The 27,668-nt window shown below is 36.3% G+C and overlaps 2 protein-coding genes across 6 annotated transcripts in view; one reads left to right on the plus strand and one right to left on the minus strand.

Annotated features, from left to right (window-relative positions):
- The window catches only part of cep170b (centrosomal protein 170B), a 58,875-nt gene extending 43,383 nt beyond the window's left edge, over positions 1-15,492 (plus strand). Inside the window, exons 16-21 of one of the 5 annotated variants that reach the window (XM_031890592.1) lie at positions 2,802-2,840; positions 4,569-4,706; positions 7,103-7,191; positions 7,782-7,875; positions 8,369-8,420; positions 8,909-15,492. In XM_031890592.1, coding sequence (XP_031746452.1) covers positions 2,802-2,840; positions 4,569-4,706; positions 7,103-7,191; positions 7,782-7,875; positions 8,369-8,420; positions 8,909-9,147 — 651 coding nt within the window. In that variant the 3' untranslated portion in view covers positions 9,148-15,492. The remainder of the gene's footprint in view (positions 1-2,801; positions 2,841-4,568; positions 4,707-7,102; positions 7,192-7,781; positions 7,876-8,368; positions 8,421-8,908) is intronic. The other 4 variants (XM_031890594.1, NM_001079255.1, XM_031890593.1 and 1 more) reach the window with 4 other exon arrangements.
- Positions 15,493-21,081: 5,589 nt separating this feature from the next.
- The window catches only part of ahnak2 (AHNAK nucleoprotein 2), a 55,921-nt gene continuing 49,334 nt past the window's right edge, over positions 21,082-27,668 (minus strand). Inside the window, exon 10 of the mRNA XM_031891699.1 lies at positions 21,082-27,021. Coding sequence (XP_031747559.1) covers positions 22,397-27,021 — 4,625 coding nt within the window. The 3' untranslated portion in view covers positions 21,082-22,396. The remainder of the gene's footprint in view (positions 27,022-27,668) is intronic.

A 27,668-nucleotide genomic window follows, 5' to 3' on the forward strand; every position in this document is an offset into this window, starting at 1 on the left:
GCATAAAAGTAAAATAAACAAGGATAAACATTTACCATAAATTAAAACATGACTCACTGAAACTTGTGGTGTGTAATCTATATATTACCGAAATCATCAGTTTTGGTAACACCCTAAACATATAAATACATGGTTTGTTCCACTGTTTGGCCACAAACACAGGTCTGCAACCATTAATTGTTGGCATTGCCTCATCTACCAGAGCAGGATAATGCTGCCTCTGTCTATTAAGGAAGCTATGAAGAAAAAAAACATTACCATGTGAAAATACAGCATCATATGTGACTGATAGGAAGGGATTGCTGCCACCCCCTGGTTCGACAGGGTAAACTGTTGTTGTATATCAAATATTGGTCCAAATGGCAGCAATACAGACTGGAGCTTTTAATTATGGTGCCAAAAATCATTGCAGCAGCTGTCAGTGATCTGGTGCAGGAAAATTAATATTACAGCTTCAACCTGTTACTGTTATGCAGGGCTTAGTTTAGATTCGCTTAAAATTGCATTTGTTTGCTTTATAGAAATTAACATAAGACAAATGTGTAGTCCTCTCAACCCCCTGTTGTCTTCTTTAAAATACATCTTTGGTTATTGGGAAGAGGATATCTATTTGCACCAATGGCTTCCTGGCAAGCAAACCGTGGTTCAGTTGTAAAAAACTTTTCCTAAAGATGTTTATTCAGCCAAATGTCATTGTTTATCAGAACCTGAGCAGTTTTCCATCCAGTATTTAAAATAAATAAATAATAATAATAATAAAAAACAAATAAATAAAAAAGGTGACCTAAAAATGTATTCCTGTGTAATATTTATATCTCCTTAATAGTACTGCGGATCTGCCCAATATATTGTCTCTGTGTCCTAAAACTAAAAGTTCAGCAATGGAAGGGCCTCCATCACTGGACATTTAGCCTACATCAATTCAGAATCTTATGGCACTTTGGTACATTACTTAAATGTCCTCTCCTTCGTACTGAGAGGGTTAGCTATGCGTTGTAATGTGTGGTGCTAAAAATATATATTTTTGTAAATGTTGTAGTGCTAAATCTAAATCAACTGCATTTGCTAATTAGACCTAAACTAAGACCATTTCACCACTTATCCAAATGATTTATTCAGGAAATTCACAGGCATGTACAACATTTAAATAAAAAAAAAAAGTCAGACAGAGTGATTACAAGCATTTTCAAGGTAGACAAAACATTAGGGCACTTCATTTACTCGAATAGCTATCGCTAGGTCCCATGCATTTTATTCACACATCGGGCAATTACCACTCTGGTAAATGAAAGGGTGACTCTGAGCATTTTCTCTAGCTGATAAGCCCTAGAAGGACAAGACGCTTGTTCTGTCTGTCATTGTCCTAAGTGTAACATAGTGGGTACTCCAGTCACCATAGTGCCATGAATCCACATTAATACTAGTTGCTTAAGTTACAAGACTGTTGGTTTTAATTATTGTGATAAAATAGCATAGGAAAGCTTATAGAAGAAGTTGCATACACCCTCAAGTTAAATATTACAAACACCTTTAGCTTGGTGTTTTTATATCAATTAACCAGATAGTGGGCCAGCCCCCCATGAGGATGCCCAAAGAATGGCACAAGGTCTAAAGGCCTGTTTCAGGGCAGTCTTAATGAATTGCATGGCAGAAAGTTGCTTATGGAGATAATCATTTCTTTAACCGCCTGTTTCAGTGAGTTTGGTGGCACCATGTTGATAGGATTATGACAACTGGATTCATTTTAACTGTTTGTATGCTAGCAGCATTTCTTTCCACTGAACTTGAAGAAGTTGCATGGATGAGTGGTAAAGCATTTTCAAGATTATTTATTTAGATGTAATACTCAAAGAAAGATCTGGGCTGGGGTATATTTAAAACCTCCAGTGGTGTGTTGTTTTATGTTTTTTATTTCCATCAGTTACTTACATCAATTACATTTCTATGTATTTTCTTCTTAAATCTGGAAATATATTTTGAGTCTTCTTCGCCACATATTAACTGTTAATTCCTGGTGCAGTTTACTGTTTTTGCAGTAGTTTTTAAAACAAGAATTAACTACAATGACCTATTAACCCTCAGGATTCCAACACAGCCAAAAGGGAGCTTTAAAGAAGTAAGATTTTAGATTAAAAGTAGAAGTAATAGTCAATTACTGTGACAGTCACTTACCTGTTCTTGTTAGCAAAAAACGGCACTGGCCCAGGGTACTTTTTAGCAAGCTCCTTGAATCAATCGTCTTCCTGCTTCTTTCTTCATGAGTTGCACATGTGCAGTAGAGTAAAATGCCAAACTTTAGCAAAAATGATGGCCTTCTAACTCTGCTTAGCATGCATTGGCCCGGGGCCATTGAAGAATAAAGAAGAGGATCACTCTATGGTGCTTGCACAGAGGTACCTCAGGCTGGTACAGTTTTATGTCAACAGGAGCACTGGCTTATGGTATTAGGTTAGTGATTATAATCACCAGTGGGATTCCTAACATTTGGCACCCCCTAGTGATTTAACATTCCCTTCTCCTTTAAAAATAACATTTAAAATCGACTTTAATGCAGGACACTCTACAACTTTTTATTTTTCTAGGGCCCTAGAAGTTAGTTTTGTAGGGTCTGCGGGTCTGGTTGGTTTAGATATAGATAGATAATATAGATATCACTCACTTTCACGGTTGTTTCATTTATGATGAAATTCTCTTCTCCAAACTGATCTTATTTCATAATCACATCTCTTGAAGTAGTGATAAATTTCATTTTTTGCTTTGTTTCCATTTGTTCATTTCTCCATCTTTTTTTCTTGCCACAGATAATTAAACGGTCCTTACAACGAACGTGCTCATCACAGGTGCATCTTTTTTATTTTTTTCCTTTTATAATATACTTTAAATCTTTTTTCCTTTCTGCATTTACATTTTGTATGATGGGAGAATGTGTTTTTGCATTTCAATTTTCATTTTGTTGCAGTTAAAACATCTTATTTATAATAAGTAAGTTTTATATGCCATTTACTGTATATTTGGGAAGGGTACTCTGTAAACAGTATACAAGAGCAAAGAGTATAATGGAATAGCAGTATAATGGAATAGAACATCACAATCTGCTGTTTATAAAATATGAGAAACTGTTCATCACCTAAGTGGTAATTTGACACAGTACATGGTAAATAATAGTCTGGCAGACAGTGATTGATTCGTGGGTAGCCATTTGCCCTCCACTTAAAACATGTCTTCCTGTTATAGTCACATGGAATACTACTAGCTGACCTAATTAAATCTTTAAGTGAGGTGCTATAAAAAATATTTGTTTCCCTGCAATGAATTAAAAAACCATAAACTTTGCCTATTTATTGGTGTTTGTAAAAACACTGATATTGCTCAGAATAATTGTCTGCTTTATGAGAGAATATAAATGTCGGATTTTGGCCTCACTATTTAAAAATCATTTAAGGGTAATATCCCACAGGGAGATTAGTCACCCACGATGTATCTCTTTAACTGACAATAAATGGAATCGCTGGTGGAAGGCTATAAAGGTAATTGTTGATGCAGAAGGAAACTTTGCACGCCTTTCGAAAAATGAAGCGATGCATAGGCCCTTTATTGTTGGTGGAAAGGCTTTTTGGTGAGATTAGTCACCCGTGGTAGCAGAGATTTATCACAGGCGACTTATCTCCCTGTGGGTGTTGGTAATTTTTTCATTCAACAGAACCTTATAGAACAAGACTCTGAGACAAAGTTCTCAGCATAACTGATGCTTTATTCATTATCATTATATTCAAGACAGAGCCTTGTGGAAGCTTTCAGCAACACAGAACAATAACTGAAAGTTGTCACAAACCGCTTCAGGTGAGACCCTGAAAGTCTCAGCCTTTTAGGCTGATGTCCCATGGAGAGATTTAGCTGCTTGCGATAGAATTCTGCTACCAGTAACTATATGAATTGCTGGTAAAAAAGGCCAATCGCTTTGATTTTCCAGTCGCAAAAAGTTTCCTCTTGCAGGTAACTAGCTAAGCCCCCACATGCCTGACTTCAGAAAACTGAAGCGATGCTTAGGCCTTTCCATCAGCGATTTGTATGGTTGCCGTTGGAAAGGTGTTTTGGAGAGGTTAGTCTCCTGCGGTAGCAGAAATCTATCGTGAGTGACTAAATCTCTTCATGGAACATCCGCCTTATAGATAATGGCATACCTTATCTCAAAAGTAAATGACACCCTCTTTACATCCTCCTGTGTACTCTGTGGTTAATGCTGCAAACAGCAAAGTGCATGTAGGGGCTTAGCTAGTCAGCACTATCATGTCATGTACTAGTGATGTTGTAAGATGGCATATTAAACTTTTTAACATTAATTCCCCTGGAGTTCAAAGCCTAGATGCCAGATAGGGGTCTACATGTATTACATGTGCAGATTTTTTTTTATGTGTTCTTTTATGGTCATAAAGTCAATGTTAACTAAATGATACAATGGCTAAATGAAGTAAAGGTTTAAAAAAGCAAAGTTTTACCTAAATTATTTTCAGAAGACACCTTTGCAAGTTGTTTTCATCTAGTAGCTGACACTTATTTTCTGTTTAAAGTTGGTGCATCATATACCAGAAGCAAGCCTGAACTACCAGAAGATTCCTCCAGGTTCAACAGGCCTTGAAGACTTTGATCAGAATATGAATGACAGTCGAGAAGATCCATCAAAGAGAAGAGCTAGGAACATAGAAGAGGTATCTACATGTGCCTTTGGTATTGTAATATTAGTCTCTAATTTCTCCCATGGCAGCACCCCCTCCTGCACTCCCACCACTTGCTCACTCACCACCCCGGTCCCGCAGATCACTCACTTGCTCGCTTTCCCCCATTGATTACTGGTACCCCTGCCACTGTACATCCTAGTTCCAGCCCTGGTGCAATAGTTTGCTACAAATTAGCAATTTTTTTTTACTCTTTTTTTTTTCATTTTTGCTTTTGCCTATGGTATAGTGAGGTCTTCAGCCTTAAGCTTTTATACAGGTCATGGAACTCCACGGTAACTTTAAATATTCTCATATTTAACAAGGGATACATTACATATTACTATAATTGACATCACTAAGCACTGATTATAATTGATGACATCAAGCACTGTTTATAAGGATATATAGGATATTCATGTCTCTTTATGTATTGTATACACAGTTATGTGATCTATTATTTGCAAATCCATTATCCAGAAAGCTCTGAATAATGGGAAGACCAACCCATAGAACCCATAGAGTTCATTTAAATCAAATAATTAAAATTCTTATAATTAATCCTTGCTGGAGGCAAAACAATCCCGTTGGTTTATTTAATGCAGTGCTGTCCAACTTCTGTGGTACTGTGGGCCAGAATTTTCTGACCTACGTGGTGAGTATGGCATACACAGCCAGCATAGGCCAGGTACAGTATGGCACACACATGCAGGGTAGTTTGTGGGGGAAATTTAGCTATGGTAGACAGCTATGCAGAGGATCAGGAGCATAAGAGACTGGTAAAACACATTTTTTGGCAAAAACACAGGTTTATTTCAGGCAAACTCTTCCCAACATAATTTAACACAGGGAAAACATATGCTCATAAGTTGTAATTCGTTGAAATCTCACCCGTAGTATAGATGGGCCCAGGTGCTCATGCCCAAGACCTTCAGCTTAAAGGAGAAGGAAAGTCAAAACCTATTAAGCACACTATTAAATAGTACTACTATTGCTGTGTAAAAACGCTATATTTCTGGCTTGCCTAATAAAAAATTTACAGAGATACACATACTAGAACCTACATACTTGTTTCAGTGAACAGCACCACCATCTTGTCCAGCGTGTCTGTACGGGCTGAAAAGCACAAGCCAGCCCCCCCTCCGATCCCCGCTCCTGTCACAAAGCCTCCGCCACTCCCCGCTCCTGCCACAAACCCCCCCGCTCATGCCACAAACCCTCCCCGCTCCCCCCACCTGCTTGTCACAGAGTTCTCCGTCGCTGTGTTGCCATGGCAACCAGATGCTCCTGAAGTGTGCGCATGCGCCGCCTACAGTGTCGCCTACAAGTCGCCAAGTCTGGGAAGGAGTGAGGCATTATGGGAATCTTCTCTACACTGCTTAGCGTTTTTTTTTCCTGTTTGGCTTCTGATCTTCTGAACAGGTGAAATATGGGGAGACTTAAGGGCACTATTGAGACAACTGAAGGTATGCCTGCAACTTGAGATTAACTCTTTGTTAGCCTTTCCTTCTTCTTTAAGGGAGCCATCTTGGGAAATCCAAAACAATGAAAGGCAGGCACTCTGGATTAAGATGAGAAATGTACAGCAGTAGCTCAGAAAAATGAAGTAAAAATCAAAAAAAAGTTTATTATACTAACACATGATGCTATTAGCCTTACACTTTTCATACCATACGGTACTTAATCATAGGCTCTCTACAACCCTTCCCAACATAAAGGTCACAGGAACACAGTACTATAGCATACTATAGCGCTATAGACTTGTCCCCTCTCTGGGACTCTCACTCTCAGCCTTTTGGGGATTCTCACCTCCCCAGTGAATATCACACATCCACGGTGACTCTCACACTTGTGAACACTCAGGCTTCTAACTAAGCCCTGCTGACTCTTTCCTTCAGGGAAAATGCCAGGTTTTGCCCATAAACTCTTATTTAATAGGAATGGCACAGAAGTGCAATTGTGAGCACTTTTCTTCTTGAAAACACTAACAACTGCATTTTAGGGTGGAAAAGCATTCTGCACTTTGGCATGGTTTCTGTTTAAGCTAATTGGAACTTCGGGGAAGATTTAGAATTCCCTACATCTGATATTAGCCTTCATTCTTTTCCACCAAGCATTTATCTGGAGTCGCATTTTATCACTATATCCACATCCACCTACTATGATCCTGCATGACCTGTACAGAACCCTGTGCCACAGCATTTGAACCTTAGTCCAGTTAGTTACTATTACTAACTTATCCCTGTGCTTGATTCTTTAGCTCAGTCTTCTGCTGTATTTACATATCATGTGGTGTTAATAAAAGAGGAATCGCTGCCAAGGATATGATAAATAAAAGTAATCAATGAATATTCTTAGGAGGGAACTGATGGCACCATTTTCTATTTCAGGTGATTTTTGACAATCTTATGCTGAATCCTGTGTCTCATTTATCACATACAATATGCGCAAACACTGAGGTCCTTACAGAAAAAATGAAGTAGGTCACCTTTAAGTACTTTTTATTTTGTTGTGTCTAACGTCATTGAAATTGAGTCCCTTGAGATCTGTTATATTGGCTTTTATTAACACAGATAACTTTAAAATTTGTGCCACTAGATGGCATAATTTATATTAGGGATCCCAGACTATTATCTTAGTCAAAAGATGTTATATTTAGTGTATATGTAACACTACTTGTGCAATGCAGGCAAGCTTAGGTAATTAACTTTATGGTGTCATTCTAACCTAATTCTGCTTAATGGGAAACTATCCCAAGAAATGAAAATCTAATATATGGAAAGAAATTTGTTTAAGGGTAACATCACACACAGCACTTTCCAGCGAGAAAACACTCAGTACCACTGACAGCACCCATGAAGGCTGCCAGTTACTTTAATGGCAACAACCTACTACATTTCCAGTCCTAAAGCCTCTCTCTATGCACAATGACTGGCTTGCAAAATTTCATTAGCAGCCTGTGAGGGCAACATCGGGTGGTACTGGACATTTTCTGTGGACATAGAGATGCTGGCAGAAAGTACTTAGTAAAAAGTATTTCTATAATTTAAAAAAAATCTATTTTTTCAGAATTTTATTTCAGAATACAGAGAAGAACTGGGAAGAAATTGAAGCAAAGATTAACTCTGAAAACGAAGTGCCAATTCTTAAAACATCCAATAAGGTAAATAACTGATTAGTTTATCCCACAAATTCCCAGATCGCTGTTTGTCATATGTCCATTCTTGCTTCAGAGCAATCCAGTGTGCTTGCATTTTGCCAATTTTCTGCGCTGGTGATTCCTTAATTTAACTACTTTTACATCTCAGCAACCCTTCTATGCTGATGGGGAAACTTCCTCTAACCCTATTTAACATGATGTCCTTTTGTTATTTACCATCATGGGGATAAAAAGTCAAAGTATGTGGTAGCTTGAGCAGTGCTATTGAGTAACGGCTATCAAAATGGAAGCCAGTCTTATTTTCATTCCCATTTCAACTTTTTAGATGGGAATCACAAACCCAGCCCTACCTGTGGTGCTTCTCATTGGAGTCATATCTTGTATAGTGTATATATTTTTTAACAACTTTTATTATATTCCCCCAAACAAATCTTTTACATATCTGGTTCGTAGGTTGTTCATTGGGTGACTTTTTTTCCTTTTTTGTTTTTCTAAGGAAATCAGCTCTATCTTGAAAGAGTTGAGAAGGGTTCAGAAACAATTGGAAGGTTGGTATTACTATTCTTTGTTTTGGTATTACTATTCTTTGTTAGCAAATGCTTTAAATAATGAAACTAAATATTTTCACTGCGCAATGGTATAAGTAAAGCAAAAGCAGGAATAGCTACAGTGCAGCTCTGGTGCAAAGTTTTTCTACCATTTCCCATTGAGTTAAAGGGAAACCCCCCCCAAACACAACTTAAGCTTTTTGAAAAGTAAAAGTCCTAAAAGTAGATGACGTAAACCCAGTTAAACAAATGAAACAACATTTTTGTATTTGATCATGTATTTATTAAAACTAAAAAAAAAAAAGATCCAATAACATATATAACTATTATATATAAATATCAACTTTTCAGTTGTATTTGTCCATTACTTGGAGTATAGAAAACACTTTATTTTATAGAACTATATTAGTTTATATGTACTAGCTGATGGTCTTGAGATTTTTATTCCTTGTTAAAAATAATTATTTTTTTTCCCTTGTCCTTACCAGTTATAAATGCAATCATCGACCGCTCTGGACATCTAGATGTTCCGTCAAGTAATAAAAAGACATCTTCGACTATCCTGACTTCAAATCCTTTATCTAGGACTACTAACAATTCAGCTGCCAGAACAGAGTCTCAAACTCCTGGCCATGTGAGAAATTACATGCATAAATCCAGCTCCAGCTCCTCAAGATCCCCAGGATCCAGTTTCAGTCGGGATGACGAAGAAACATATATTGTTTGATGGTTCCTTTTTGCTTCACTTTGTATGTAATATAGCTTTGGTATAGTATTTGAGTCTTGTGGTTTCCTGAGCAAAAAAAAAAAAAAAAACAGCTTCTGCAGATTTCTTATCGCATTGCACATAATCTATGCTGTGCGACTGAATGTTTGTCAAAGAACACTAGCACTGTGGACCAGCACATGTTCAGCATAGAGGTAAATTTACTTGAACGTTCTATTTTTTGTGTTCTTTTAAAGCACAGAGTTTTATTATTTTCTCATTGATATGTGCCATAACATTATACCTGAAGTGCTGGAAATATCTGATGTTACTGTGTCTGTCACTGATGTAATGTATCTCTTGTAGCTTAATTGCACTGATTCTCTTTACAAATCTATCATTTTTTTAATTTAAGACCGTTGTAGAATGTGTGAATGAGCTACTAACTAAGCATTGTGATCTGTTTCTTGCCAAAACCAACATTTTTCTGTACAATTGTAAAGGCATTAAGCCTTGTGTCACTGTTGTATATAGGTAAATTTAGCATTCGTAGTTACTGTACATTAGAAGCATTTTCTGTCCTTCTATTGAAAGAAAAGTTTATTTATTGCTGTTTCCATTGACATGTTGGTAAGTAATTTATGTATAAAAGTTCAGTGTTTAGTGTTTTTTGAGATATTTGTCTTCTGAATAGGTTGTCATCAAATTTCAGAACAATAAATGTGTTCTGATGGGGAAAAGACTGTCACTGGCTCACTTTGCCAGTGTATGTGGTTTGTTCTTTAAGCACATGCTCCATTAACGTACATGGTACATTGAAAACTGCCAAGCTGCTGGTTAACAAACATATTATTGGGTCGCTATATGGGTCCTTAAAATTTAGGGCCATTGCACTAGGGGCTTTAAATTTCAAACCATTTCAAAGACTCTGATCACTAAAGGATGCTTTATTTTGTCTTGCTCAGGCTTCCATATAGTCATGTACCCTTGTGCTTGCCTTTGTCATGCTATGTGCTGTGCTGTCCTTTAAGGAGACCTAATAGGTAATAAGTGTTCATACCCATAGGTAGTATTTTCACATTTTATTGAGTCACCAACTAATCTAGAATAAATTGATTCTTGATTACGTATGCTGGAACCTGTTAGGTGAGATACTTATGCTTTCCTAAGTATGTGCTTTGATGAACCAAAACATAAATCAGGTTGTGCTTTTTTTTGACACAGTGTTGACCTAGAAACATCACTTATACCCCTGTTCTTGGCATAGCTGACAATGCCACCTGAAACACCTCAGACAAATGATAGATGCTCTTCCTTTTTAACTGTTCTTGGAAAGTAGTTGAAGATAAATCAGTCATCACTAGTTTGTCAAGACATTTGGACTAATTTGTAGTGCAGGTTATGGCCGTAGAAAAAGGGTAGTAGTGAATTTCAGAGAATACGCTCATTTAAACCTGATCCATTCAGTAGTGAGTGAATATATAGAACTTCAACTCACATTATCCCCAGCTGTTAGCATTGTATATAGGAGCTAGTTTACAATAACTGCTGAAAATAAAGGGTTGTTCTTTGTTATTGTACTTTATTAGAAATGGGTTTTCCAGGGGAACTACTTGCTTAGATTACTGAGGTCTCGAACAGTCATCTATGTAAATACTCTTGCTACATCAGAAAAAACTGTAAAAGGTTGTGCACATTCATCATACCCTGCAGTTTGTACAAATGTTATATCCGAGGTTTATCCTTGTGTCCTAATACAGCTCATTAGAACAAACAGCAATAAACATTTAACTTTACATGGAAGCAGCATCAATAGCATTTTTTAATCCCTAAATTTTAATCTTGATTTGTGTGGACTATTTAGGCCAGTAGAAGACAGAAATCTGCTTTTTTGAGCATTTCCTGCCTACTGGAAGGAGAGGCTTCTATAGGCAGAGTTTCTCCTTAAAATGGTAGGTGCAATTATGCCTATGCTTTAGCAGATTGTAGGACATCAGAGAGAAGACTGAGCCATTGTAATTTTATTCTGAGTAATCAGTATGGGCAACCTGATCATACACAAAAAATATTCTACTAGTTTGTTCAGAAATTACCTTTTTTCCAAGAAGGATAAACTATATATGTCAAGCTTACATCGGGAAATAACTTACTTGTTGGATGTTAGCACCAGTTGCACTTATTTCTCTGTTGAATGGACATCATAGTATCATAAATGGAATGTACATAACTTTTAAAGACTTACTTTGAGCTCCAGGCTTCTCTTACACTTTATTTTGAGGTGTCTTTGTAAATGAAATTTCACTTTTGATATTATGCAAAGCTCTCATGTAAACCCTGTCTGCTGCATTTGGAATGTATCAATTGCCCCTGCTTTAAAGAACGGAGATTGTGTAAATATTAGTTTAATTGTTAGAGTACTCCTTTAAGGCACTCGGTTTTCTAATCCATGTATGTAATAATCATATTCATCTACACCACAAAAAGATAATTCTTTATTTAGACACCATGGTTTTTTAAAACCTTAAAGTCCATTTGGGCCAACTAGATTTTCTTTCTTTTCTCTTTTTTTTTTTTAAATAATGCGCATTGTCTATTTGGCCAGTTGAAGTACTGCTGCAGTTTTAATAGTGCAACAGAGTTATTATTCTTCATGTCAGAGATTCAATCTATCAAGTATAATCCAGTTATTTCTTCACCAGCTTCTTTTCTAGATACTTGATTAAGGTCACTGATACATATAGAAAGTTTGATACATGACAATCAGTGTTTGTTCAGCATTTTAATGTATAACTTCCAGCTGATTCTGCATTGAATATACTCTGACAGTTTTGGGAAACTATTATGTAATTCCTTTTTTTCACAGCAGTCAAACAATTACAACTTATCTAGCTTTTTTTAGAACTCCATGTAGTCCCCCAATTACCTTGCAAATGGATGAGGGAAACAATAGCCCCTGGTGGGTCAAATTTTCCCATACCTATATACGCTTGCCATCTTTTCTGGAAAAAATACTGTCCTACCTATATTTTAAACCTTCTTCCCTATTATTTAGCCAATAAAATACGGCTATATGGTACTTATGGTTTCAACACTCTTGGTTGTGTATTAGTGGCTTATATTCTACTGGTCTTTTGGCTGGTAAAGAAATAATATAGCACAGAATTCAGAGAGTGGGGGCCAGTTAGGACATTTATATTTTATTACTGTGGAGATAATTTATAAACAGCAGCGAAGGCTAGTCAAGCTCTAATTTCTTGCATTCAGTTTTGAGATTGGTGCCACTTAAATCAGAGATGATCTGTATGTATGACTATATGGTTAATTGGATAATCGGCACTAATACAGGCATTTAATAGTGTAATGGGTGCACCTCAGTTACTGGCATTGCCTCAGTGGGGAAAATATAATTTAACTGTTCTTTGTAGCCATTTATAAATGCGCCTCAAGGGTGCATTTCCCCTGAGGGTGCCCATAGGCCGGCATCCTATGTCGCCCCCGCCTCCACCCCCTCCTACCATAGCATCGCACGCGCATCCTATGTCCCTGCTTCCCCAGCACAGAGGACAGGGCACTCGTAGTTTCAAAATTTCCTGTGTGCCCGATCCCTAGTGTTCCAGATCTGAGGAACATTCAGGTGCGGCTGGGCGGTATGTAGCCCCTTAATTTGCGTCGCCCTTGGCCCCTGAGGTAAGAAATAGGTGAGAACCACAACAGGCTGTTGATGCAGCCCCTGGCAGGATTTTTAAACCTGACAGCTTGGTCAGAAATCAGCATTATTTAGACTGCTCATAGGGACCAATAAGCTACCAGATAGGTCTGGTAACACTATGTGGCAGAGTAGGAATACCTTTCACATATTTAAATAGGGACATAGGTTCCTCATTCATGAGCTAACTCAGTCTCTGTGATATTTTCCTTTTTAGAATGTTATAGCTTATAGATGATTGATAAGCTGTGCTCTGGAAATTGTGTAGTTTTTTTTTTTTTTTTTTTTTTAAAAGGATGGCCATGCTTGTGTTTCATGCAATACCAAACGGATGATGACAATGGCTTGTAGATACTATAGACTTCTATAGCACATCCATATTTTGGCTTCTAGCTATAGAATCAGAGTTGGTTGAAACGTTGGTTGAACTTTCAGCTTAATGCATGCAAGGGACTTCAATAAAAATCAGTAGATTGTTAGAGTTCCACCCTTTGTACCAACAAATTTAGACCCATCCCTGATAACTACAGGCACTTGATCCAGGTGCAAATAGACCAATGTGGGAGGTGTGAATGAACACAGGAATGTATATTAGTTTCTGCTAACCCTTAGTGAGTTGCCTTTTGTGTATCTTAGGTGGAATTAAATAAAGGATATATCCAAGATCTATTTGAAGACAAATTATGAAAACTTTTAGAAGTATATCTTAAGCAGTATTTTCTTATGTAGTGCCAAAAGTTTTCCAACAGCAGGTTTGCCTTTATTAGAATGTATTCTCACCAAATGTTTTAATTATTTGCCTTCCATTGTATTCAGGGAAGGATAGGTTCCACAAATACTTCTTCATAGAGCATTTTTACTTGATTGTATTATAATAAAGTATATATTAGAATATTATTTTGCTTCTTGACCCTTCCACAGCTTAGGTTAAAGAGATTTTATTGTATCTAGCAAATTGAAGAAAATGTTTAAGAACTTCTTCATGCAATGAATGTGGTTAATCTGTCAGGTAACCTTAAAAAGATATTTTTGTGTATATATTTGGGCAAATAAATCATCTGAAGATCACTTGTGAGTATGATTACTGTGTTGTGAGTGTAGCGGAGCCAAAGAGCAGTTATGAAACAACCTGACACTGATGGACGCTCTGATGATGCATCTTATTCTACATTAAAAAAATTTTACCCCCCAAATGGCTTTATCATTCACATTCATCGATAAGTCCCTGTTTAACAGTATATCTGTTATCTCTCAATATTTTATTGTGCCACACTTTTACATAAAATTTATTTTGGTTTGGACTTACTTCCTTGCATGAAATTAACTCCTGACTGATACTCATGAAGTACAGGTATTGGACCTATTATCCAGAATGCTTGGGACCTGGGGGTTTTCCTTAATTTGGATCTCCATACCCTACTAAGAAATAGTTTAAACATTAAGTAAACCCATATATCTTAGTTGGGATCAATACAAGGTACTGCTTTATTATCACAGAGAAAAAAAAATAATTTCAAAGTTAGAATTATTTGCTTATAATGGATTCTATGGGAGATAGGCTTTCTGTAATTCGGAACTTTCTGGATAACAGGTTTCTAGATAACAGATCCAATACCTGTACAAAATATGTAGAATACACATAAGAAAATAATAGCTACGTGAATTTTCTTCTAATTATGTTTAGGTAGTTGTTTTAGTTTTTAATAACAGCTTTTCTAAATTTAAAGGGGACGTATAGCGCCATTTTTACTGTTCTCATGTTCAGCCTTCCCCTTTTAAAGGCCAGTTATTCCAACTCACATATACAAAAAGAAAATTATATAATTTAAAAAGAAAAATCCTTGGTTTTGTTGAAGATAATGTTGTTTTAGCATATCACTTTGGATTTGCATTACATTCAATAGCATTTTATCTACTCAGTGCTAAGACCCATGTTTACAAGTTAAGAATTGTATACTTGACCAGAAAATGGGACAAAAGCAAACTGAACAAAGTGACCAACCGCATCTCCATCCAAATCTGATATAAAAATGTGGTGATTTTTTGCAATTGCACTGTAATGAATTGGTTTGGATTCTATTTTATTATTTATTTTTATGTTTATAGTGCATGACAATATATCTGCTAATGCTTACTGGACACCAATATATATATATATTACACATTTGACAAAATGTTACATTTGTTGTTCAGTTATTATTGTAAGAAACAAAAACATGGCAAAACGGTTTTAAGATAATGTTACCTTTCAATGTATCCTGTGCTGAATTGTGCCTATGAATATTCTTCAAGTTCCAGGGACCTGTTGAATGATCAGGTCTTGAAGATTCTATTTTTTGTTGTCTTGCTGCTGAATACTCCATTGGTAACTCTTTTCTGGGTCATTCCAGTTGCATGCATTAGAAATGCAACTTGACTGTGTGACAGTAAACAGAATTTCTTTGTAAAAAACTTGAATGAATTAATGAATTTTCCCCTTCACGAAAATGTATATTCTAATGACAAGAAAAGTCATGATTATTCCACATTTTTAGGTTGGTAATTTATTTAATTGCATCTGTACATTTTGTTCTGAAGTGGATGTTTTTGAGACAAAATAGATTACTATTTTCTCTAATTTTCCATAATATATTGTAATAAATCATTCTTTTTTTCATGCAGCATTGTGTGTTTATGTATGCCTCCTACCTGAGAGCTTCACAGCAGCCCATATTCACCAGTCACCATAAGGGGCAGCAGACATTCTGTAGTAAACTTCTATGAAGATTCCCTAAGACAGCCAGAAGAGGAAGGTTGCAGAGACAGTGCCCTGGAGTCAAAGTCAGGGAAAGAGTTTAGGTATAAAGAACAGGCCGGCATCCAAGGGCCGGCAGCAACAGCAAAATTCATATCTAGGCCAAAGATTGGGGCAAAAGCTCAAGTGGATCAAAACCATTTCCAAAATGAACTGATGTTAACTTATTCAGAGTGTATCGCTGATCACTTTTGCAAATTCATTTTCTAATTTTATTGTTTTTTGAGCTCATAGTTTACAATATACCCAATCTATATATATATATAATATAATATAAAGAAAAAACAGCGCACCCTTCAGAAAATCTAATGCTCTGGGTGCTGGCCAAAATTAGCAATAAAGGAACAGAGTGCCGCACACACTGGGACTTAAGAAAAAACAAAACGTGTTTATTGAAAAAGATCTGACGTTTCGAGCACTAACAGTGTTCTTCCTTAGGGAGGAACTCTGTTTCTTTATACCAGTCCTTTTTGAGCATTAAAGACCCTGTTTATGTACTTCCTGTATAGTTAATTTTTTTGTATTGCTGACTTCTTGAGAGCTGATATAAAAGTAGTAGAACTACAAGAAAGCACACATTAAATAAAAACTATTGTGTAGTAAGTAGTATAGATGAATCTTATCCTCAAGGAAGCATAGCGTATAACCACATGAAATGTGTTGGACTGACCTGTATGTAGTAAACCATATGCAGTACCAATGCAGTAGACCATAGCAACCAATAAGTCTGCTTTTAAACAGGTAGCCAGTAAGTGCTACCTGCTGATTGGTTGCTATGGGTTACTGCTGCTGGGCAGTAGTGCATTTTATTACATATCCCTATTTAACTACTGATATAATTTAAAGTAAATTGCAAACATACTCAGAGAAGAAGTTTGAGTTTAGCTCAGTTGATTTTTTTAAGGTTTAGATCCCCTTTAAGCTTTGTTTGTTCATTGATTCTGATAGTTGCTGCCTGCCCGAAAGAATTCTGATGGGCTGTAGGAAACAACTGAAGGCAACCTGAAATTCAGCCTGAACTGTAGCAAGAACTGTAGATAAGGCAAATCCCTGAAGGAGCAATGACAAGGTCACAGAGGATATAAGGCCTTGAATCACTGTTCTCTCATGGCCAGTCAAGGGAACAGACAAATCAAAACACTGGAGTTCATGACCAAGAGTAAAGGCATGGTCAAAATCCAAAAAAAAGACTGATCAAATAGCAATAACGCTTTAGCAGTTTCTGTAGCAGTTTAGATACTATTTTGGACAAGGGCAAATCACTGGTGTCAGGTTTAAATAGAGTATTTAGTGCTAAAAATTTGCAATGCAAATGCAGTAAGGTGCGCAAATGGCAGTGGACACAGCTATGCTGCAAGGTGCTTGCATGGCAGCAAGTAGATGGACCCATCTGTGAAATCTATTATCTACCAGTATCTGTGCTTGCATGTCGGATGCTTAAAAATTTGATTGTTATCAACCAGTAAATGTTGATCTGGTTACCAATTGGGCACCATTTTTATTTTTTAGATTTTTTAATGAAAATGGGCTGTTTTCTTTTATTGTAGCTCAATAACCTTCAGTTTTCATTGGCAGGTAATGCTTGAGGTGGTAGACCTTAATGCAATAACTTTACAAAAAAAAGTAAAGGTTGTACTAATAAAGTCTAGGCATTCCTTGTGTATATTCTCTTCCTTCACACTCATAGATAGCTACAGATACAACAGTGCTTAACTATCTGCTTCTTGATTTAATAATGGCCTTCGGTGATGAAACTAGTGACCAGTAGCAAAATCAACCAACCTGGGATAAGATGACATGTTTTGCATACTACACTTCTGGACCCACTAGATATTGCTACTGTTTTTATTATTACACCTCATGGTCATCAGCCAATCAGGTTTTGAATATTCATACGAGCTTGATACAAGGCATAATAGGGCTCGAAACGTTGCTGTAATGCCCTAAAATCTGCAATAAAGGCATTTTAAATTATAAGAAGTGTGGTGCTATTCAAAACTGACTTCCTATTCATGTGACATAGATAATGGAAAGGATAGCGCAGAGGGTCACACAGCAATTGTAAGCCAATGCTGGCCTTCTAATTTCTGAATGGCAAATTTATGTGTGACCATTTGTTGTGATAGCTTTTATTGTTAAACTGTCTTCGATCAGCTAATTCTCCAAATTCAATTCCTACACACAGGGCAAAACACAGACAAAACCTCATTGCACATATAAGGCACCCACATAGGACAACTCAGGATTACATGAAAGCATGCTCTGCAAAGATTGTGCATCACAAAATAAGCTTTGTTCTCACTAAAATCTACTTTAAACACTAGCAATAGTTATAGTGTTTATTAACAAGTGAATAATAATATTATTACACTATGCTATTATTACAGTACAATCTGCAGAACTGCAATTAGAACATTCTGGCTATAACTATTTGGTGTGAACATCAGACAATGACTTGCTTCTTTGTTAACACCAATGCAAATTCAATCAAACATATGCTGTAAAGGGTTAACTGGACCCCTGCAAATTGCTTTCTAAAAACCAGGTCCAGCACTACAACCCCAGATTTTTTTCTAATAATATCAAAGCATTTATTTTACTTTCCACAGTAAACCTGGCCCATAAAGCAGGCCAGTATACTGGAATTTCAATAATGGCAGTGCCTGACAGTGACATCTCTCCTCTCTCAAGCAACATATTCCCATTAAAAAAAAGAAAGAAGACCAATATGAAAAATGATATATTTTTTATTGGCGATACAACAACATATAAATCATATTGTTATTATTGTATCTTTATTATATATATTGATATCTCAGCGTATATTATGCAATCACATTGAACAGTAGATCATTGTTTTTTCTCCTTTGCTTCTTGTACAGGTATGGGATCTGTTATATGGAAACTAGTTATCCAGAAGGTTTAGAATTACAGGAAAGCCATCTCCTATAGACTCCATTTTAATCAAATAATTTAAATTTTAAAAAGCTTTTTCCTTTTTTCTTTAATAATAAAACAGTAGCTTGTACTTGATCCAAACTAAAATATAATTAATCGTAAATGGAGGCAAAACAAGCCTATTGGGTTTATTTCATGCTTAAATGATTTTCTAGAAGAGAGATCCAAATTATGGAAAGATTCTTTATCTGGAAACAGGTCTCGAGCATTCTGGATAACTGGTCCTATACCTGTACATCGTACTTTTGTGGATATTTAAAACATTACATAATGCATTTACCATTTGTATTGAAATAGAATATTATGTAATTTATATTAGTCCCAGATAAAACCCAAATATGTGATTTTAGCTTTCAAATATCACTTTATAGCAGATTTCGTATTGCATATTTGGTATCTATACTTTTTATAAACCAAGCAGTCATGAATGTATTTTCTCATATCACAGTCTAACAGTCATTGATTGGCTGGCAGAGAGCAAAGCATTATTGGTAAAAAGTTTTTAACCTATTTACATAGGCATTTTAATTGGCAAGGATATTTATGAACTTCGGTTGCACATAAAGCATAATAATAACAACTTTTGGGAGTTACCAAACAACTTAAACAGCAAAATATACGCTATTTGGTAAGGTTACTTTCCCTTCCTATGAATGTTTAATAAAATATACAAGACTATGTTATTCTATGAAGCTTTTTATCAATAGGAGCTGCTATTTTAATTTCTCTGAAAAGGAAAAAGGAAATATCTATAGACATGAATGACATTTTCTCAAGGAACTGGGGTAATGCAATAAGTATATTAACCCATAGCAACTAAACTGATGTTTTTAAACAGCTTGTCCTTAAGTCCAACCAAACTATTCATTGATGAGACGTTAATGCAAATCAGAAACAGCAGTACCATTGATTTACGCAAGATAATAAGTACCCATCAGTTTTTTAAAAAAATCTGCCAGTCTAATGTTCTTGTTGCAGCTGATTATACATTGACAACATATATATTTGAATAGTTCAGTATCTTTGAATTTACACTTTATAAGATAGATAAGTGAAACTGAAATTAATTTGTGCAAAAAAAAAAATGCATGTCACAAACCTAAGCATCATTTGTACTAAACTGAGATTTAATTTCAAAAACAATTCTCTTAGGAGAGCTGGGACTACTGGGATGTTTGGGATTTGAGCTCATTTCCGCCTGTGTAAAGTTCAACCCCATATGTTATAAAAGGCACTAAGTTTGCCCAGGAGCAGTAACTCATAGCAACCAATAAGATGTTTGCTTTTAAACAGGTGACCAGTAAATGCTTCCTGCTGATTGGTTGTTAAAGGTTACTGTTACTATAATTATATATACATAATAATTTACTCCTGATTGTGAAATACACTATATGGCCAAGAAAAACCAAGAATATTAATATACATTTGTCCATATGTTTACTTCTATTGCAGCCTCTACTTTTTTAGGAAGGCATTTCTCGTGGAACTGGCTTCCATTCATTGACAAGAGCATTAGTGAGGTTAGGCACTGATGTTGGGTAACAGGTCTGGCTCGCGGTCAGAATTCCAAATGATTCCACAGGTGTTCAGACAAACATAAGTCAATGTTCTAGCAGGCCAGGTCTGATAATGTGCTAAAACAGTAAAGAACCTTCTGCAAACTGTTGCCACAAAGTAGGAAAAATTGAATTATTAAATAATGTCATTGTCTTTCACAGGTTTGTTTCCACTGGAGCCAGGGCCCCTAGCCGGCAGTGACAGCATCAGATTTTTTCTCCTCCACCAAACTTTATGGGGGACAATACATATTCCGTTTTTCCTGGCATTAGCTTTTATTCAGACATATAGTTTTTATCCTGGCATTGGCTGTCCAGAATTGTGTGTCAGATGCCCAGATAGTGAAGCATGAGTCAATAAAAACATTTCCACTGGTTCACGATTATAATGGTAGCAACCCTTACACCACTCCAGCAACACTTGTCATTGTGCATGGTAATGTTTGGCTTGTGTGCAGCTGCTTGCCCATAGGAATCCATCTTGTTAAGCTTCCAACTAATTATCCTTGTACTGACATTGCTTCCATAGACAGTTTAGAAGGTGGCAGTTAAATGTACGGTACATGTGGCTTTTTAACATGCACAGTTGCTTGTAGACTTCACAGTCACATTATTGGGGTAGCTCTAGCATGGCAGACATATTATGAACAGACTTGTTAGAAGCATAGCATCCTATGATGGTACCACATTAAAAGCCACTGTCCTCAGTAATAAAAATGTCATAAATGGATGTGCCTAAAATTGCCAGTTTCACAAATTAGAAGAGGTGTCTGGATATTTTTGGCCATATAGTGTATACGGGTATTGGAAATCACCAAGGAGTTTGAAGTAGATGTGCATTCATGCAGGTCAAGAAGCACTGACGTTACTTTCAATACACTTAAATTTTACAGCAAGTGGCTCATTAGGATACATTATATATATATATATATATATATATATATATATATATATATATATACTTCAGTTTTAGAGTTGTAAGGCACAATAATCATTCTATGGTAAATGTGCTTCAGAATTATAACAAACAACATCCTATGCCAGTGTAGCTTGTACAGAATGCTGGAAGGTATAGTTTTTAAGTTTTATCATTCAGGGGGAAAATCATATTTTAATGATACCATGAGTAAAAATGTTGAAAATCTAAATTAGGGAAAAAAATCTACTTACTGCTAATTTTACTTAAAGGAAAACAAAAGTGAAGTTACACCCCTAGACCCCCTCCAGAGGCCTTTTCCACTGAACTGCCAAAAAAATGGCACCCATCAATCCCATTGATGCAGAGTAGTTAAATGAGGTTGATGGGTGCCATCTTGTGATGCTTAAGGCCCTTGTCTCCCCAGTCTCACAATAAGATCATGCACCTTTGAAAATAATCTGGATGTGGCTTCAGTTGGGCATGTTCCAGTGGGCGATTGCAGAAAAGAGTACTTGAAGAAACACGAGTTAGTGCCCAACAACCCTGCTATCCTACGCTGACATTCTAAACTGGAAAGTGGCTTTGGTAACAGGAAATCTAAGACAGGTTTCAGTAAAGCCCACGGGGTAATCTCTGTAGGGACTGGAGCTGAAGCTGCTGCTGCTACTGCACAATGTATGAACAGTTTAGAGAGTTAGTGAACTAATTGGAGAATGAATTAATTATAAACATTTTTTAAAATTTTTAAAAAGGTTAAAATTAGAAAGTAATTAATGGATTTGCAGCAGGTTGAATTTCATTACATTTATATACACCAACTCAAATTCTGAAACTTTGACAAATGTGCTAATTCATCAGAACTAAACTAGAACTAAATCAATGGCGAAATGAAGCAGTGTTACAGTTATTGTCCTTTTTTTCACACTGCCGCCTAACATTTGAGAAGATGAACTGCCTTCCCAGTAAAATATGCTGTGTTTTAAGACATTCTGTAGTGTACATTGCTAAAAGTTTGCTGAAATACTAGAAGGGAACGTATTATCATGCAATGGCTTGATCTTCTTTTACACAGAAATGTAAGGAATATGCAATTTCACCTCCCTTTCCCCCTCCCCCTTACCTTCTGTATCCCTATCGCTATTGAAAAATTAAAAATAAAAAAAGAATAATTAAACTGCCAAACAATTACTTTTTATCAAAGAATCAGGAATGGGAGTGCCATTGTTAACCCTGCAGAATAAAACATACAAATCTATTATAACTTCTTACATTCACAAGTGGTGAGTATAATGTCCCTATAATCAATTTGAATTGATATTGCCTTACGTTTAAGAACTTTATGATGAATCTTCACTTTTGTCTTTCCTCTTTACTTCTTTTGTCACATTGTCTTCTATTGTTTCAGACTCATCTTCTTCTTCCTTGTCAGTTTGATGTTTCTCTGTAGCAGAAGAAAACCCTAATTTGGGAAATTTAAACCATGATTTTTTCTCTGAAGTTCCTGATTCAACTAGTTTTGCACTGTCCTGCACTTTTTCATTAGATTTTTGATTGTGAGTTTCAGCTACAGAGGAAGTAAATCCAACACTAGGGAGGTGGAACTTGAACTTGTTTAGTGACTGATTACTTGTGGCTTCTTTTTTTCTCAGACTGTTTTCATCATGACTGGAAGCTGCAGTTTCTGACATTTCATTCTTAGCTGTTCCATCATCTGTGTCAGCAGACAAATTAGAACACTCAGGCTGGTCAGAGGATTTCACTGAAAGTGTTAAAGTCTTCAGTTTTGGTACGTGTACTTTAGAAGATAAAATCTGCCTGTTTGGGGTATGCTCTGCTATGATATTGTCTATTCCAGTTTCCAGTGGCTGAGAAGCCGCCAGGTTATCTTCCATGTTGGTATATGCTTCCAGTGACAATTCAGGCTCTTCCCTGTTAACATTTCCATGTGATTCTGGCAACTTTATCTTCATAAGTGAAAACCCAAAAGAAGGTCTTTCAGTTTCTGATGAACTGATCTCGTATTCTTTTACCAAGTTGGTTGTCAACAAAATATCCTTTTTAATTAAAGGTTGTTTTGTTTGAGTTGTCTCTTCAGACTTATATTCACTCTCTGTGTTTTGTTGTGTTTCAAAGTCAGTGTTTAAATATACCTCTACAAGCTTGTTTTCAGGTGATACTGGCAATTCAGTAAAAACAGGTGTTATATGATGAGGAACCCCATTGTCTGTATCAAATGGCTTTGCAGTCTCTAAGCTTTTCGCATTTAATGTAATGTTTTTTACAGCAGTTGGTGTTATATTGATCTCCTTTTTCATAGCCTTTTCCATTTCATTTAGGGTTGTTTCTTCTACAAGATGTGGGCCATTATTGGAACCCTTGGCATCTGACTGAGGTAAGTCTAGAGTAGACTGATTGGCAATACAACTGATATCTAAAGTTTGCAGTTCATCCTCGCAAGCTAAATCATATTCATGAAGGTCTATGCCTACCTTTTCATGGTTAGCAGCAACACTGAAGGATTCACATTGTGGATCAGAAGATAAATCAGAATTCTTAACTTTTGAAAAAGATAATTTAAAGCCAGACCTTTTGGGTTTCATTTTTTTCTCACTTAAATTCACATTCGTAATACAAACTGAGACTTTTTTCTCCTCGGTCAAAAATTGGTCATCTGCAAACTGATTATTGTTATGCTGCATGTGTTCTGGCTTATAGAACTTATTATTGTCACTGTGGACACTAGAAGTATTATCATTAGGATCCACAAAAGACAATTTGGGTGCCTTGAAATAAGGAAACTCAATCTTGATGTCTTCCTCAACAATTGTGTTTGGTTGTAACTCACTTAAAAAACTCAAGGGTGACAAATCGGTTTCAGTTTTTTCTTTCTGTGTATTAATATTTTTAGTCCTAATATCTTTGGTAAAAGTCTCCTCTGATGCATCTGTGCAAGTGCTGGTGTGTTTAATTATCTCCCCTCTGGAATGTTTTGATAATTCCAGCTTAGGCAACTGGAATTTTGGATGCTCAACTTTCTTGCTATGAATATTTGCTTTTTCTTTGTCTGTGTCAGTATCCAGTTGTGTTTTCAGTTTCTCGCTTTCAAGTAAATCTGTTGCAAAATCATTATGTGGTAAATCTGCATCAAGATTTTGAGCTCTTTCTTTCTTTCCCCTAAAACTAAGTGAAGGAAGTTTAAATGATGGCAGTTTAAAAAGACTTCTGCTCTTTACAACAGATGCTTGCTGCTGCAAGTCATTATCTTTCTTTTCTTCTTTGATCTTAATATCAGTCTCACCATCCTGACCAGAAAGACTATCTTCTTCACAATTAGCAGTGCCACCATCTGCTTTCTTAGGTTTTGTCTGTATAATATCATTCAGTGATGTAGACATCATTTCACTTCCTACAGTTTTGGCTGAAGTCCCCATTGTATAATTAAGGGTCTCAGGACTTCTTTCTAAATCCAGATTATTTCCTTTATTTCCTTCATCTTCAATGTAAATATTTTCTTCTATAACAGAAACACTATATTTTGGCAAGGAAAGCTGATGGAAACATATTCCACTATCAGCATGATCTGCAGGCATTGAGTCATCCCTGTCTGGCAAATCATTCTCTTTCTTTTCCTCTTCCAGATTTACAGTCACTGTCCTAAGGCTTTGTTCTTCTTTATCATGTTCCACTTGCTTGGCAGGATCAGTTAGATAATAATTAAGCATATGCTCTGATGAATCATGTGTTAATATTGAACTGTCATTTTCTAGCAAAGTTTCTTCAACTGGAAGAGACTTTACTACAGATTCTGCTACAATTTTTTTCAGAAATTCCAACTCTATAATAGTCTCTTGTGGACTTTCAGTTGTGCTAACCTCATCCTTTGTCAAAAAACTTTGTTTATTTCCTTTAATGTCTTCATCTGGAGTATAAATGCGTTCTTCAAGAACTTTGACAGTAATTATTGATGGAGAAACTGGAATAGTGACTCCACTTCTTGCCAAATCACATAAGACATCTGATTTCTGCAGAACTTTTGGGGTTGATACCTCATACTCAATGTTAGCATTGACTTGATCACAGGTTTCTCTTAAATCTTCAGCTTCAGAATTTATGACAGCACCTTCCTGAATATTTGAGTTAGCTTCTGTATTACTTTCTATATTTTTCCCAGATGCTTTTAGTTCTTTTCCTATAATGTTCCCATCACTGATATTAATTCGCTCTTCAATAACAGTAACACCAATCATTGGTATAGTAAAATATGATGAAAGGGATTCTGTTTCCAGAACTGTGGAATGCATATTAGCTTCATCATGCTTATCTTTTAAAGGAATGGCACACTCATCTTCAAAATCCTGACTGCTTTTAGGTAACTTAGATTCAGTTTCACATGTCATTTGATGTTCTCCTATGTGAATTTTAGATGCTTCTTTGACACCCTTTTGATCAGATTTGGAGGTTAATGGTAACAGAGTAGATTTAGACATTGTTACACATTCTTTGAATGTGTCATTTTTAAAATCAGAAAACAATAAAGTGCCGGATTCTGTTGGAGATTTCATGCTTACTGCTTGTGTTTTAATAGATAGGTCATCTCCAATGATTTCAGTATAAGCACTGATTTTTAAAACTTTCATTTCTGATTGGTTCTCTTTTAAACCAAAACCACCTTCTACTACTTGATTCAACATTAATTGTTCTGCTTCATTATTTTTATTAACTGTTACAATAACCCCCTTGCTCTTTGTTTCCCAGATATTAGCAGTGCAAGGTGGAATATCTGCTGAAGTTAATGCCAACTCCTTTATATCGGGTCTGTCCAATAAATCCGTGTCAATATTAAATTCTTCATATTTATGTTTGTGATCAAACTTGAGCAGTGTACTGTAATCTGTATCAGTGGCATTTCCTTTACATACTTTTTCTATATTCATCTTACAGGAACTGGAAAGATTTATGCACTCAGACTCAGGCTTTAAGTTCTCATTGGTGATCGAAACAATTTCAGAGTCTATAAAATCAGGTTTTTCAAATGCAGCTAGTGGCTGTATACCCGATCCAATAGCAGTGAATTGATTTTCTAAAGCACTAACATATTCATTGCTAGGTTCTCTCTCTTTTTCATCTAAGTCAAGTATAATATCTTCTTTCTGTTGATAACTTTTCTCTGTACCACCAGCAGAACCTGTTCGCTCAGTTTTAGTAAATGTTAAATTTGTGGACATGGGAAGCTGTGTTTTGCAAATAGATTCCGTAACTGTCTCCAGAACTTGTGTTGTGGATTCTGCAATTTGGGTCTTGTGAGTTGTTACACCAGTATCTACTCTGTCTTCAGACATCATCAACAAAACATTTCTTCCAATAGTCTCTGTCTTTACAGTTGAAGACACTGCAATTTCTGTTTGAGGTTTTAGTTCTTCAGATGGAGAGGGTTTCATATGAATGCTAAACTCTTTCTGTGCTGTTTTAGATTTTGTAACTTCTTTTTGAATTTCAAATGACTGCACTGCACCAATTTCAGGTTTGGGCTTTTCTTCCTCCTGTTGAAGTTTAATTTTTACCTTTTCTTTGGAAACTGTTGTTGGCTCAGTCTCAGCACAGAGGCTTATGGACTGTGTAAATACCTCCCCCTCTTTTATTTCATTCTCAGGCTCTAACTCCTCTTTGGTTTTTGACACATCTTCAGTTTTTACTAGATCAGCTGGTTTGTTGGATTTGCCAAACAATGGTATTTTGAATGCAGGGAGCTGTATGCCCCAACCCCAAGAACTTGTTTCCTTTGCTACGGTGCTGATATATTCACTCTTAGTTTCTCCTTCTCTTTCTTCTAACTCACGTTTAATATCTTCTTTCGGCTTTGGAGTAGCATCAGAACTATCAGGGATAGCCGCTTGATCAGGCTGTCCAAATTCTAGAGTGGAAATTGTTGAAAGCTGTGTTTCGCTAAGTGATGATTCGGCAACTTGTGTTTTGGATTCTGTAATTTGCGTGTCCTGAGTTTCTGTTGCTTTCTCCACTGTTTCTTCAGCCACCTTGAGGGAAACGTCTCTTTTACTTAACCCAGTGTCGAGAGTTGCAGCCTCAGCCATTTCTTTTGTAGGTTTTAATTCTTCTTCAGTTGGAGCAAATGTTTCGTTGATATCTTCCACCTTGTATTCTCTTTTTATCTCATAGAGTTGAGCCGGAGAGGTTTTGTCAACTATTTGGCTTTCTGGGGATATGATGGTTTTTTGAACCGTTGTAATCCTAATGCTGTGCTCTGTGCCTGTACCTTGTACATCCCAGTGTTCTTGCATAGGGGTTGCCTCGTGAGTGATCAGTCTGTCCGTTTGAACTTTAGATTCACTCTCTGGCTTTTCTTTCTCCTTGGTGATTGAAACGTCGGCAGAGTCTATTAGATCCGCTGGTTTTTCAGATATGCCAAACAGTGGTATTTTGAATGCAGGGAGCTGTATGCCCCAACCCAAAGAAGCTGATTGATTTTCGGCAGCACTGACATATTCACTGCTAATTTCTCTCTCTTTTTCTTCTAAGTCAAGTTGAGTGTCTTCTGCCTGGTGTGGACCCTCCTCTGTTGTGGATGCTGGAAGCTGTGTTTTGCAAACTGCC

The sequence above is a fragment of the Xenopus tropicalis genome, chromosome 8, assembly GCF_000004195.4.
Source record: "Xenopus tropicalis strain Nigerian chromosome 8, UCB_Xtro_10.0, whole genome shotgun sequence".
Lineage (NCBI taxonomy): Eukaryota > Metazoa > Chordata > Amphibia > Anura > Pipidae > Xenopus > Xenopus tropicalis.